We start from the raw sequence: 14,469 nt of genomic DNA, 5'->3' as shown, positions 1-14,469 counted from the left end.
TTTTAATGACAACATAAACTTATCTCAAAAGCCATAATGAATGTCCATTAGGACTACAAAGACTTCCAAATGGTGCGTGTTCAAGGGAATATTTGAGTGTCATATCAAAATTACAACTCGAGTAAACCAATTTTCTCCACACAGGAATAAACAGAGACTCAAGTGAACCGCAGAGATCAAGCTGAACGCATATCACAAAGTGTTCTCCAAAGTGCACCAGACTTCTGGAGCAATTAAGAGAGTTTGGCTTTGAATGGTGAGAGGAAATAGCTTTCTTTGCTGTTAAATGTCACCAGAAATGTGCCTGGGGCATAAAGTGACCACTTTGTTTTGGTTTGTGTGCGTAAAATCCCTCTCAGTTACAGCAGTTGAATGACTGTTGTTTAGGTCATCCAACCAAAGCTATTGTAGTAAGCCTCTTACTTTTTAATTAAACCTTTAATGGGCACAAGTTTACTGTGCTGCTTCTTGCAAATACATGTTTGGGTTTTTGTTTTGTTTTTTTGTTGTTTTTTTTTACTTAATTATTTTCTTCCTGGTTGGTTCCTATGGTGGAAAAGATCATGAATTAATATTAGGAAAAAAATTAACTTATGAAATATCACAGTTAACTGACATCTGAATGAATCTTATATTTTGTAAAATGTCAGTGTTTCAGGTTCATTCCTGCTTTTGTAGTTCACAAACATTTACAATCAGTAAATTAATACAATTTATTTATTGTTTTAGTCAATGCTTACCTTGGTTTGTGATGGTCTTGTGTTTGTGGACCCCATTGTTGTCCATTGTAAATTTTCTTTCTCTCACTGTCCATCGCCCTGTTTCATCCCCAATAAAACAAGGCAGTGGGTTTATTGAAACAAACTTTGGTCACGAGTACAAAGTGCCGTGTCTTCAGGAATTCCCTCAGGTCATAGAAAATGCTGTGTTTTGAGGACCTTCTTAGCAGCCTTTACCTCAGCAACCTTTGACCTAAGCCAGTGTGTTTAAGTGAAGGAGCATAATCCACCTAACATAGATTTAAACAAACTGTGTAATCCATAACACTTGGCTGCTGCACGCCATTCACTCTGCCTGTGAGCCTTATAACTGCCTTAACCAACTCATTTCTTTTATAGACATCTATGTTCATTGAGCAATTAGTTAGACTTTAGTGGGATTCCCTTGCAGAGCGTGTTCCTGTCCACACACCTGCTGGTCACCTGACCCAGAGACGTGCCCCCCCTTCCTCTATCCTTAACCTTAAAAAATTCATCAATATTTTGGTTGACCTTTGACTTGACCTGCACAATTAAACAATGGGATTTTGGGTACACTAAATGGCCTGGCTTTGCAACAGAGGGCAGACTAATGAGAGGATGTCGTCTTTAGTTTATAGCTGAGTCCAGAGAGCAGCAGAGCGGAAAAATAATTCAAAGTTCCGTTAAGCTGCCTCACGCAAACTTTCAAACCACTTGGAAATGCACTGAGCTTTCCAATGGCACTTACCTTCATCCTCTGAGCCCTGCTCACCAACTCTGTCCTCTCATCATATCCAGACACTACACAACAACACAACTGGCACAAAGACTGTGTAGTAAAGCCAAAGCTGCATTTGGACAGTGCACATGCTGCTAGTCTATGTTTGTGAGACAAAGGCTGTTTTTGTGTGTTTAGCTGTGTTTTTCATGTACTTTTCCCTCGGACTTGCCTCTGTTGCTTTTTCAGGCTCCCAGCTGGAGTAACAACTCACTGCTGAGCTCTCTGTATCAACAAGTCTCACTGTGGCCCAACAGCAATAGCCTAAGAGCACTATTAGGCACAAATAAAGCTGTATTCATAACTTTACAGTTTGTGGTATTGCAATATGTTTCATACATAGTATCTTTTGATTTGATGCATAAATGCCTGAAGGCTATTCATGTTTTTATTGGTTATGATAAGTACTTCAGCTTCAAATACTAATCATTTCAATCTCTAGAAGCTCGCTTTAGCAGTGTGACTGAAACATAACTCTCTCCTTGTTTTTACTTGAGTAAAAACTTTGAGTAGATTTACTGAAATTGTCAGTAGAATGGTTTTTTTTTTCTGTTTTTTTTTTAATGATACTATGTTTCATTGTTAATCTTTAGTGATTCATGTGTGACTTACATTCAGAGTTGCATTTGTACTTATAACATGTGGTAATCTACATACTTAAATTAAATTGAATTAGTCCCTCTATAAGGTTTTACTAAGTGTGTTGGAATTCATATTGTTTTTATTTAATATATTAACAAAATAAAGCCGTGTGTATTTAAACATGACTGAGATAGAAGTTATTTATTTGACTTTAATCAAGATCTCTTTTCAATATGTGTTAAGATAATTCCAATTTTTGAGCGTGTGCAGATGCCACAGAGAGTTACACCCACATCAGTTGTGTGTTTTTCTAATGTAATAGCACTTAATCTCTCAGTGCCTCACGCATGGTCACCACACAAACATGACGTGGGTTCTTCTGTCTAAATGCTGCTAGGACTCCCTCCCCCTTTGCATGCTACACCTCAGCTTACAGTGCACACTCACGCACAGCTCCGTCCATTGGTCAGATCTTTCGAGGAACCTCCTCCCTGAGCGACAGACACGATATCTTTCGCTCTAATAATCTCCCACAAATGCAGTGTGCGGCTTTAGTGTCTCAGAGCTGTCTCGGCACGGCATGTCCAACATGAGTCCATGGCACACACCGGAGCACGTAGGAGCGTGTGGAGGGCATCCGCTTCCTCCACACTTTCTCCTCACTACATAAACCATCATCTCCATCACAATGGCTCCATAAACACAAATGTGCAAGTAGACAGCAACCTATGTGATCCTATAGCATCCCCTGACAGAAACACTGCATGAGTTCCTGTCAAGGGACCTTATGGATTATCAAACACACAATTCACAATTAAGAATTCTTGAATAGGCTGCTGCTTTGGGGAATTTTACTTGATAATTGGTCAATTTTTTTTCAAAACATTTTTGCGTTTAACCAGAATCAATTGCGCCTAGAGTGCAAATGATGTTTTTTCCTCTCCGCAGCAGTTTGGTTTGGCTTAAGTTTTAATACCCTGTGTACTTTCTGGCAAAAATCTGTCTGATTATTGTATGAACCATTAACTATTTATGACCCCGAATATAACCTTTTATTTATGTTTAAAAATTGTGTATATAATAAAACTTTCTCCTGCTGATAAGACAAACCTGGTCCAGATCTAAAGACTGGCTCTTGTGTTGAATGTATGAAAAATACCTTTGATGAATAGAAGGAGAGCCCCAAACGATCAACACTGAGATTACAAATTAGGTAATAATAACTTTGCCCTTAGAGTCTGTACTTGGAGCCTGTATTTGTGGAGCTGGGTCTTCTTGACACTTTCTGTCTGTGCTGTAGTAGTTAGTGAGTGAAGCTCATTGGCGCTTTGCCACTCATCTTGTTCATTACGACTGAATCAGTTACAGCAGACTGACAGCCAGACACCCACGCACCTCACAGCTCTGATAGGCCACCCTCCTCTCACACACCTCCCCATCTCCATACAACCTGAGAGAACCCAAATTCCCCAAATCTGTGCTATTTATTTAACTCAGTGTTGAAATCTGGCCCTATTATTAAGGTCACTCCCACAATAGTTTATCATAAATGAAAACACATGCTGCCAGCTCTTTACAAAAAAAGAAGATTGAGGGCTGCAATGGAAAGAGGAAGTGAAGAAGGTCAAATGTGATCTTTATTTTCTTAAGCATCCTTCCTTCTGCCATTAACCAGTGGTAGTTGCTTAACCTTTTCAGACTTGAATCCAGAGCCCACACAGTTGAGTTTTCCCTGAAAATAGATTTAGACTTTAATTGCAGCGTGAGGTCATGGCTTTGGCAATACTGAAAAAAATTGATATGTTTAAAGCTTTGAAGGGTGTTACTTGGTATAGAAACAATCATGAATTTAAACTCAATTATGATTGCTCATGTCATGTTCAAGCCAGAAACCTCAAAGTGGGAGTACTATAGTAGCAGTTTTATAGAAGTGGCTCGCTTCTGCATTTTTGTGATATTCCCAAGGAACTAAAGATAGCCAACTTGTAAAATACCAGGCAGCGTGCAAGAAATGACCTGCACATGCAAACACTATTTACTGTTTTCAAATACAGTGTTATAATGATTGTATGTATTTATTTACAGTTCTCTACATAATGCTCATTGTCCTCAAATTCAACTCTTTACAAACACAGTAACATGCAATTTGTAGAAGCATTAAAATACTAGGTCTGAGAAAAAGTCTTTCCTTCATCAGAGATAGTTTTTAATTAGCTTGTATCTGTTTTAAATAGAGATAGAACGTGCACAAGGGAGAGTTATCAGATGATGATGTTACAAATTGTTATTCAGCTCTTTAGATAATAACCCAAATTAGCAACAAGTAAACTTTTTTAAATAGTTTTTTGAATGTTTTAAAATGACTTTATGTTGAATTATTTTAGTCTGAAGCCGCTCTTACTGGATTCAGCTGTACAAACAGTGCAGCATCTCGTCCATGCTCCTGTCCCTGAGGTGGGGGCCAGTGAAGAGAGGGGTTTTAAGGGGGGGTTCCAGATGCTTGGTTCCAAAAAGGCTAAATAACTTTAAGGTTCACTTGGTTAAGCGCCGTAAGCCATACTTCAACACTTCTCCTTTCTGCCACTCGCTCATGGTGGGCGCGCCTCCACTGTATGTTTGTTTAAGGCAGTGTGAGAGAGTGAAAGTTTGTGTTATTCTTCAGCACATCAATCCTCCGATATTGCCAAAAGTTGTGCTGCTGAAAGAAAGCAATGAAAATCCTGATTCAGGTGAGTCAGGTGTTGTTTTAAAAAAGGGCACAAGGAAAAACACACAATGCAGAGCTGATCAGAGGTGTTATTGTGTGTGAGCTGTTAAAAGCACAAGAGAAAGTTAAATTATCTTCTCTGGTGCTGTCCTCTAGGCCCATAAAATGTGCGGATACCAGTCTTTCCCTGTGGAGCATCTCTAACATAAACACATACTCATGAATGGCGCACATTTAACCACGGCTGGAGACGCAGGAATACAGGGGTCACTAGTTGAACCCCTCCCAGTGACGAGAGGTCACTGCCAAAGACGAGAGGAGAGGATTTTTCCTGCTCCCACAAGAGCAATACTTCCCCACAGAGTAAAGAGCTATGCCTCACCAGCTACTGAGTGTTGTTTTAGACAGGCAAAGAGATTAGGCCAGATCCTGGCAAAGATGGATTTGAACAGGCCACGTAAAGCACGTCTATATTATTTTAGGCTAGCTCATGTTAAATATTCACAGTTTGTATTGGATCATTGCAAATAATATATTTCATTCAAGGCATAACAAAGTTGAAATATTATTTCATCACAACAATTTTTTAATCCACCCTAAAATCATTATTATTAATATAGTCTAAATAATCTTTTCACAAAATTGAAACAGTGGTGAACAGCTGCACTTAAAGTATGTTACATTATAAAGGACTTGTGGAGTAAATATTACTTTAAAGCTTTCCGTTTATAGTCTTTTTGAAGTCAAGGGCGACACAGGTGTTTGTCAGATGCAGAGGGGTTTTTTTGTTTTGTGGCATCTAAACACAATTTCTTTATACCAGTTCTGTGATGCCAATATGTGTGGCACATGTGCTGAAATTTCACCAGCGGCGCTCATGAACCTCCTGTGGCCAGGACAGAACTGAGTCTAGAGAACCTGGATGAAGACAACAAAATCCCATGATGCACCAGGTTTATGCTTTTGTAAAAATGACTTCTGGATAAGATCACATTGTACAAAACAGAACAATGAGAATGTACGGCATGATATACTTTTGTTAACAAGAACTACACATTCACAAACAAAGGGTGATATAGAGCCAATGGACTTGAACCAAAGTCTGCACCCACAAAGAAGGCACTGAATTAGCGCTCTGTCATTGTGGTAATTAGTGTTGGTGTTCACATGCTCTGAACCTCTGTGGGTGTGTAAAAGCCACTTTCAGAGCTCTGCTATGTACAAGAGGGCAAAATGGAACCATAAGTGTGGCACTTTTAGCATTACCAATAAAAAGAGTAATATCTCATTCAACTGGTCCATGTTCCGGTTATAGTGTTCAGTAAACATGTAAAATGGACACTTTACCACTCTGTGAACTGGTACCATTCATTAGAAAAAGAGAAGTACAGCTTTTAGACCGCTCGCTAATGTATGTTTAGTTTCACTACAGCATTGAAGTTGAACTGGTAAATTTAGCCTGTGCTAGATTCATTTCAACAGGTCTGCAGCCCCCCAGCGTGTGCCGAATATGGATTCTGTTACCTGTCAGTGGAAACACGTAACGGAACCAGGCGAGATCCACACCAAATGAAAAGGCCTGGCCACCCTGAAGGGCTCTCTGGACACCCCCTATTCAGCGCGGAGTGTGATCAGGGCTCTCAAGATGTTGTGGCAGGAAACAGGAGGTTTCTATACCAGCTCCAGAGGATGTATCAACTCAAATGAAATCAATCATTCTCGCTCAGACATTTGGCTGTATATGTCTAACCAGGGAAATATTATCACTATTCCACATCAGAGTCATATAAAAAGTCCAAAAATCCAAGCTTGTCTGATTAATATATGGTAGAAAGTCATGGTATTTTTCACGTGGAGTGTTTTTTAAAATGTTTTATTTGATACGGTATATGGATGTAATAGTGGTATGTCAGTGATTGTCAAATAGGGATGTGTGTCTTGAGTCAGATTTGTTTTTATTCAAGGGCCTGTGAAGACGCAAGGACAAAAAAAAAAAAAAAAGGTGTCTCTGTCATGTGCCATAGACACTTTGTAGACGAGTCAATGATCTGGATAGCTGGAGAGAGGGGAGGACAGAGGAACAGAAATATACAAACAGGAGGGAATGAATGGGTGTGGAGAGGGGAGGAGGGTATATTTTACTGAGTGAGGAGTGAATGGTCCTGCATGGGTGGCTTCCAGTGCTGACAAAGGCATCGTCATTGTGGAAACGATGACATAATGCAGAGGATACAGACTTAAATTTTCTAACTGAGTCTACCACAGCATTGTCGCCACTGCTTTATTTTTTGTCCAGGCGTCTGAAGTCACTGTTTTGTCGTAGGGGCAGTGGTAGCCTGTGTTTATGGTGAGCAAAGGAAATGTTTGGCTCCTGCCTTTTGTCAGCCTTTGCCACTGGTGTGGATTACCTGCTGGTGTCATTATGATGAACGGGCTGCAGGAGCTCGATGAAGTGTTTATGAGCAAAAGGCGTTATTGCATGTAACTAATCAGGTCCAAAGCAGGTAGTCACAGGCTGGATTTCTCTGGAAGAACATTCCCCCTGTAACGTGATTATGTTTGATGATGTGTAGGATGCAGGCAGTCATCATATGTTGTGGTGACATCACACAGCTGCTGGACCATACATCTCTGAGCAGGACTGCAGAAATTTCACACTACTTTCCATGGCGGCGCATAGCCAATCTTTGGTGGTATTTATTGTTGTAACCTAAGTAGGAGATGTCTAAGTAACCTCTGTACTTTGTTCAAATTGACGCAATAATAAATTCTTCACTAACAAATGGTTTGTTTCAAGCTGTCTGTTATTTTATCATCACTTTCTGCACAAGCGTGATGGATAAGAACAACCCCAGTTGTTTGTATGAGCTGATAGCATGCCAAAGCAAACACATGAAGGCTAAAAAAGTGAAAAATGCAGAAAAACAGCAACATAATTCTGAAGCAGATCCTGGGCTTGTAAGTTCATTCTGAGGTGAGACAGGAAAGATGTAGAACAAATAACAACACCCACAAAGTCTAAAGTCTAAATAAATGATGTGCAAAGATAGATTATGCTCACACCTCATGAGGTGATAAAGCTTTTTGTTTCCCTGAGGCTGGTCTGGAGTGTGGAGGAGTCCCCAAGACCACAGTCCAACTCACTCAATGCATCTCATCTGATACTGTAACAAGACTTCACATACTTTTGTGCACCACCACCGCTGAATCATTATGAGAAGAAAGAGAAAAAAGAAGAATGATAAGGCTCAGAAAAAGACAGAGTAAATGGTCCCAACAAAACCATAAATCCACCCAGTGCAATGGGTCCTCATGCTCCTGAGCAGCATCCAATTAGCACAGAATTCAGGGTGGCATTAGTTCCAAAACTTTTTAATAGGGTGGAAAGCGGAGCTCCTTTTAAAGGGATGTGCAAGTGTTTTAAAGTGTAGCAAGTGTTTATGTGCTAATAGCAGATAGAGAGGGTCCTCCCCGGGAAATATTCACTCTTTACATTTTTGCTATACTTACCACATGCAACCCTTTTTATTAACTTTATTTTTGTTCAAAACTACACACTTCAGTTTTATGAATGCTGTAATTTCAGTTTACTGGGATTATTTAAAATTTGAATGTTAAAATGCTTACGGTTGCTTAAGATTTGATACTGTCATTTTAAAAACAAAATCATAATTATAAATATTTTACTGCATTAGACTGATGCGTATAGAAAGTATAGTCCAAATATGACAAGGCCCCACCAGAGTCTTGTATGTTGTGTTGTGCTCCAAACCCTTTCCTCCTGACCTACCCCAGCAGGATAAACTGTGCTTCAATTATGCTCAGTCAGGCTGATGCCCACAGAATCTTTAAAGTTTATTTAAATATCCTAAAAAAACGGCAGCCTATACAATAATTTACCAACTGTATTACTTTTTAGGCGTAGAATGCAAACTCTATATTAAGTGAAACAATGACATACAACAACAACAATGGTGATAATAATAATAATAATAATAATAATAATAATAATAATAATAATAATAATAATAATAATAATAATAATAATAATAATAGTTTGTTGTTATTGTTGTTTTGCCTACAACAAATAAATGTACATTTCACAAGCCAAATTGTTTTTAAGTTGATTTATGAACACTTTGTTTATGTAGTTATATATATTTTAACGCATTTGGCGCACACGCTTCAATAAAGTGTTTTTCTCATCCCTTACGAATTGTCTGTGCAACAAAAAACACAAAACAAAACACCAAAAATATTCTACTTCTTTCATATTATTTTTTACCATTTTGTAATAGCTGCATTTACCTTTGGAGCCTCGGGTTTTATTCTACTGTCCCTCCACTTTGTCTGTGTCTTCCTCCCTGGTTGCGTGTTACATCATCACGCAATAGATGTCCTCTCGTGGCCTAGTGAACTGTTTCTGTGCACAACACTACTTAGCTGCTACTACACGCGCGTGTTGCTCTGAATCAGACGCGCGCAGTAAAAAGGCGCACACATCCAGTCACGGAAGCAGCAGTGGGACATAAACATATACAGTCCAAAGAATTTACAAATAAACAGGTCTGTCATAGCAGCAGGAGGACAGGCCGAGCAGGTGTCACATTTGTTTTTTTGTACGTTTAGCTTTTCTCAGAGTCAACATTATTAGCCGGTTTGTTTACTTATTGTCTGCTTCTTTAGGCCTAGTGTCGCTTGTCTCGTTTGGAGAATGGAAATTCATGCCAAATAAAAACACAATAATTATATAGGTACAATTAGAAAACCAGTTTAGAGCTGAGTTGGTGTTGATAAACTTGTGCGTAACACACCAGTCCCTCTACTGTACATTATGCAATGCAGCAGAAACACTGTTCAGAGAAAGAGCTTCGTTTAAATAAATACCTGGAAGTGTTTGAATCACCAAATGCCATGTCTATGATAATCTGTTTCATAATTTCGCACTGATATCTCAGAGCATTTTGTTGTAGATTATATTATGTGTTAAAAATGTCACACGTAAATTACACATTATTTGCAAATCATTCTTCAATGTTTTATTACTGAAAAACAAACACTGCATTGTATAAATGCGGGGCTATAGTTCTCTGTACCCCCAATACAAACTTGAAATTAAAAGCTTAAAAATGTCTTTTCATTTGCAAAAGTAATAAAACATCGTTGTGTTTGACACAAATACAGAAGACGCCTAGACTATTTATACATGTGATCATTTGAACATGTTGTTATCCTGAGACGCCCTAAATAGTGGCCAAAGAAAATCACATGAAAATTACATTTTTTTTTTTTGTTTAAAGGTCGATTGACAACAGAACAGTTCATCATAAATAGGCCTATCCTGTGAGTGTAGTAGGCACAAACCTGTAGGCTACTTTATCCATCATTTATGTTGGCTATGAACATACAAAAATATTCCTACCTTCAAAGGGATTTTAGTTTTCACGCTGTTCATGTTTAGCAACAGGGAAAGTTACTGTAAAATTTAGCAGCCGGTGCCGCTCACAGGTCTGCAATAGTCTGTCCCGGGGGCCACGCTCTGCGGCTGACTCGAGCCCGGGCGTCCCAAAGAGGGAGGCAGGACCGGGAGCACGACTGGAGGAGTCCTGGAGGGGCTAAGAGAGCCACCAATGATGCTCTCTATGGAAAACGGTGAGCGCTGTGCCGGTGAGCTGGCCTTACGCACGGAGGCCAAACCGTGGCTGAGCTGAGGGTAAAACCTGCTCCGAGTTAAGTCCGTGGTCGTGGGCATGAGGGACGGCGCGGGGATCATGGTCCCGGTGTGCTGCTGCTGCTGGAAGGCGAGAAGCGCGGAGTGTGTGTGGTAGGGCGGCAGTGACAGCCCGTAGCCCCCGCAGCCGTATGGAGAGTATCCGTACGCCGAGCCCGGTATTAAGGTGTTGTGGTCCCGCAGCAGCTCCTGCGCCTGCTGCCGCTTGAAGCGCTTTCTTCGCCGGAGAAAGCTCCCGTTGTCAAACATGTCGGCAGACTCTGGGTCCAGGGTCCAGTAGTTTCCTTTGCCTGGGTTGCCTGGCTCCCGGGGAATCTTGACAAAGCAGTCGTTTAGTGACAGGTTGTGGCGAATGGAGTTTTGCCACGCGGGGAACTTTTCGCGGTAGTACGGGAAGCGGTTGCTGATGAAGTCACATATTTCGCTGAGTGTCAGCCTCTTTTTGGGGCTCTGGAGGATGGCCATGGTGATCAGTGCGATGTAGGAGTAGGGAGGTTTCACCAGGGTATTCTTTCCCGTGGGTTTGTAGCTGTCCCGTGAGGAAGTGGGGCTGTCCAGACACGGAGGAGGGGAGCCGGCCAGGAGGATTCCATCGTGCATCTGCGCCACTTCATCCACATACGCGCGCGTGTGACAGTCGGCGTCTTCTCCCTCTCCCACCACGTCTATGTCGGTCTCTTCTGAGAGGATGGACGCATCGGACATCTCTGAACTCAGAGTCATGGCTCAGCCTCTGCCCTCAGCCAGATGTCCTTCCTCTTCAACCACTTCTCTGAGGAAGGAGAGCTCCTCGCGCTCTATCCATACGCCTGTGTCTCCACGAGCGCTTCTGCTGATGCCAGTCTCACAAATGAACTGGGAAACCTGCAAAAAGGCCAAACCTGAACACAAAAGGGGCGGTCTTTTTCTGCGGCACGATCACGTGACGAGGCCGAATAACGAGTTTATTCACAGTGTCCCGTGTATATTTGCGTTCAGTTCATTGTATTAAAGAATGAACAATTTCAATCGGAGACCTGTGCGTAAAATGGGAAAATAAACTCTGTTTGTAAATAAATAAATACATAAATATGGCACATATGTATATAGCCTATAAAGTGCTTTAATATTTAATTTGAAAAGCTCTGTGTGGCATTATTGGAAACTTGGGTCTAGTGTTTGTGCAGGTTTGTTTAAAAGTTTTAAGAGAAGCTCAAATGCACATGAGTCTGCGGCTGCCTGTAATCACGCACATCAGTTTGCGTGATGTTGTATAGGCGCAGGGGTCTGGATTATACGTCAGACATTTCTAATGAAAACGTGTCAGCTGTTAACTAGAATCACTAGTGCCTCACGCAAAGTGAAATCACATCGTCTTGGTCCAGAGCCAGCTTTTGCGGCTGTTCAGTGATGTTTAATTCTGAAATAAATAAAAACACTCAGATTGTCATTTCAGACTTTGTTGTCTATAATTACGAGTTCTCCATCTAGCGGTGAGATTGTGTAACAATTGTTGTGAGAATCAAATGGAAAAGGTGTTTTTATTTTGATAATAATGGATAAGCTGTATGCGAAATGTTTTATATTTTATTCATGTCAATGCACCATATGAACACAAATATACATCATTATTTTGTCTACTTCACGCTTATAAGATACATGAGATTTTTATTAGGCCTACCGAAAAATTAGATATTATTATTTAATTTTTTTTCAATATTAAAAAAAAAAGAAAAGGTTTTAATATTAATTTCACGACCAGATTAAAGCAGCATTTAAAGAACTTTACCAACACGTGTCCTCAGATACAAGATAAACATGTGGAAATCAAATATAGCTTTTACTGATAAAAATTCAAATCACACACACAAAAACAACAACATTGGACTGATTTGGTGTTTTACTTCTCAAGACGATTATCCAGTTAGAAAGCAGAACGAGCCCCACATGCGTTTCCAGTTTCAATGCTAAAGTCTAGTTGGTTTAAAGGACTCTGAATCCACATTATTGATCAGAATCAGATTAAGTTTTATTGTCATTGTCAGTGTACAGAATGGGGGGCTGTGGTTTTGTCCACAGTCTACTATCTCCTGGGCAGTGAGCTCCAGGTTGTTGCCACTGCACCAGGTCACCAGCCGGTCCACCTCCCTCCTGTAAAGCAGACTCATCGACAGCCAAGATGAGCCTGATGAGAGTGGTGCTATCCACAAACTTGATCAGCTTCACTGAGTGGTGGCTGGAGGTGCGGCCGTTGGTGTAAAGGGAGAAGAGCAGGAGAGAAAGTACACAGCCCTGTGGAGATCCAGTGCTGATAGTCGAATTGTCTGGGACATTCTCCCTCAGCTGCACGCACTGAGTCTGGTCTGTTAGAAGATGTCCATTATGATACACTTGAGAGTGGAGCATTGTTGAGCAGAGAAAGGTTGTCCTGGAGCAGAGCAGGAAGGATGGTGTTGAACCCAGAGAGTCAACAAACAGGATCCTGACACAGGGTCCCCAAAACCTGCAGCCAATCATTTATCAGAGGTGGTGGAGCCTCTGCAACTCAGTGAGTGAATCCTGAAGGTTCTGGACTTTCACATGAGGCCTGGCCTGTCCATATATTGTGAAAAACTTGTATGTGTATTCTATCTGGCAACCTAGGTTCAGTTGTGATTGCAGTGCCTTTTTAAAACAGGACCAATGCAGGTTCCATACAGGTTATTTTAATCGATGCCATTTCATGCTTGAATGCATGGCAGAGGATTAACATGCTTTTTGAAAAGTCATTAATTTTTTTGAAACAATAAGATCTCATTTCATTTAGCTTTGATTAACTGTATGTAGTCTGCACTCTGACTCGTTTAAACACAAGTATTTCTCATTCTCAATATCCTGCTTCATGTGAAAGAGAGACTCACATGAGGATCATTTTGTTTTCTGATTTGATACCAGCCAGCAGCAAGGGGCAATATATTGTCATTTGTTTAGCTGAAATACAGAAAAAAAGAAAGAAAAAAAAAAAAACATGCTTGAAAATGACCATAAGGCAAACAAAAATGCTGCTCTTACAGGAATCCCCTTATATTACTCTACAGACCGACAAGTGAGTTTAAATGTTACGCAGTCTTTTGACAGTTTTATACCAACCATAACAACCTGATCCAGCTTTTTTTTATTTTGAAAATCTGGTCACCGTGTCCTAATAAAATAAATTCTCAAATGAGAGGCTAATCAATTGCCCTTCTTGTCCACCAGGTGGCATTTGGACCAAACACCATCATCCATTCAGTGTTGTATCCAGAGGGTATACTGGCCTGTCCACCATGGCCTGGCTAAACTGGGTTAGTCAAAGAAGGACGGCTCACTTTTCAGTGTGATCACTGTAGTAACAGAGACAGCAGAACTAAACTGGTCCCGAGCAGGTTCAGAGCCTGAGTTAAGACTTAGATCAGATCTGTCTCTCTTTTAACAAGTCTTTCTGCATAAATGGATTCATTCTCACTCGAGCCAAACGTTTTATAGAAGTCTGTGAGGACAAACAAACATCGCTGTAAAGCCAGTACCATCAATAATGATGCCAATTTCTCAATTTTATTGTAATTTTTACACAAAATTGTATGATTCAAATTATAATGCAGATACTGCATTATTGTATTCTACACTATTCAGATTTGATACGAGATGATTGGTTTGTCCTCCTCTGAAACCATTTGACTCCGTTCAGCTCCAGATTTAGTCTTCAAGGATGCCCGTTATGTCGTTACCTTTTTTACTTGCTTCTCATATTTCTAATAGTACTGTGAAAGTAGTAGTAGTAGTAGTAGTAGTAGTAGTAGTAGTAGTAGTAATAATAATAATAATAATAATAATAATAATAATAATAATAATAATAATAATAATAATAATAATAATAATAATTTATACATTTCCAATTACGCCAAAACAATATGCTATTGTTTGTGATGCGGTA

General features: G+C 40.1%; 1 protein-coding gene across 1 annotated transcript; it reads right to left on the bottom strand.

The window, feature by feature from the left end:
- Window positions 1-9,872: 9,872 nt before the first annotated feature.
- On the bottom strand, window positions 9,873-11,376 carry foxd1 (forkhead box D1). The gene has a single exon (XM_033989725.2). The coding sequence runs from the start codon at window positions 11,259-11,261 to the stop codon at window positions 10,293-10,295; it is 969 nt and encodes a 322-aa protein (XP_033845616.1). The 5' UTR covers window positions 11,262-11,376; the 3' UTR covers window positions 9,873-10,292.
- Between the last annotated feature and the right edge of the window lie 3,093 nt (window positions 11,377-14,469).

Source organism: Periophthalmus magnuspinnatus, chromosome 23 (assembly GCF_009829125.3).
Source record: "Periophthalmus magnuspinnatus isolate fPerMag1 chromosome 23, fPerMag1.2.pri, whole genome shotgun sequence".
NCBI lineage: Eukaryota > Metazoa > Chordata > Actinopteri > Gobiiformes > Gobiidae > Periophthalmus > Periophthalmus magnuspinnatus.
The sequence above is the reverse complement of the archived record's forward strand: the minus strand, read 5'-3'. Positions and strand labels throughout refer to the sequence as shown.

Bases quoted from the DNA above. Each gene is read 5' to 3' on its own strand.
- foxd1 (XM_033989725.2), bottom strand. From the start codon at position 11,261: ATGACTCTGAGTTCAGAGATGTCCGATGCGTCCATCCTCTCAGAAGAG.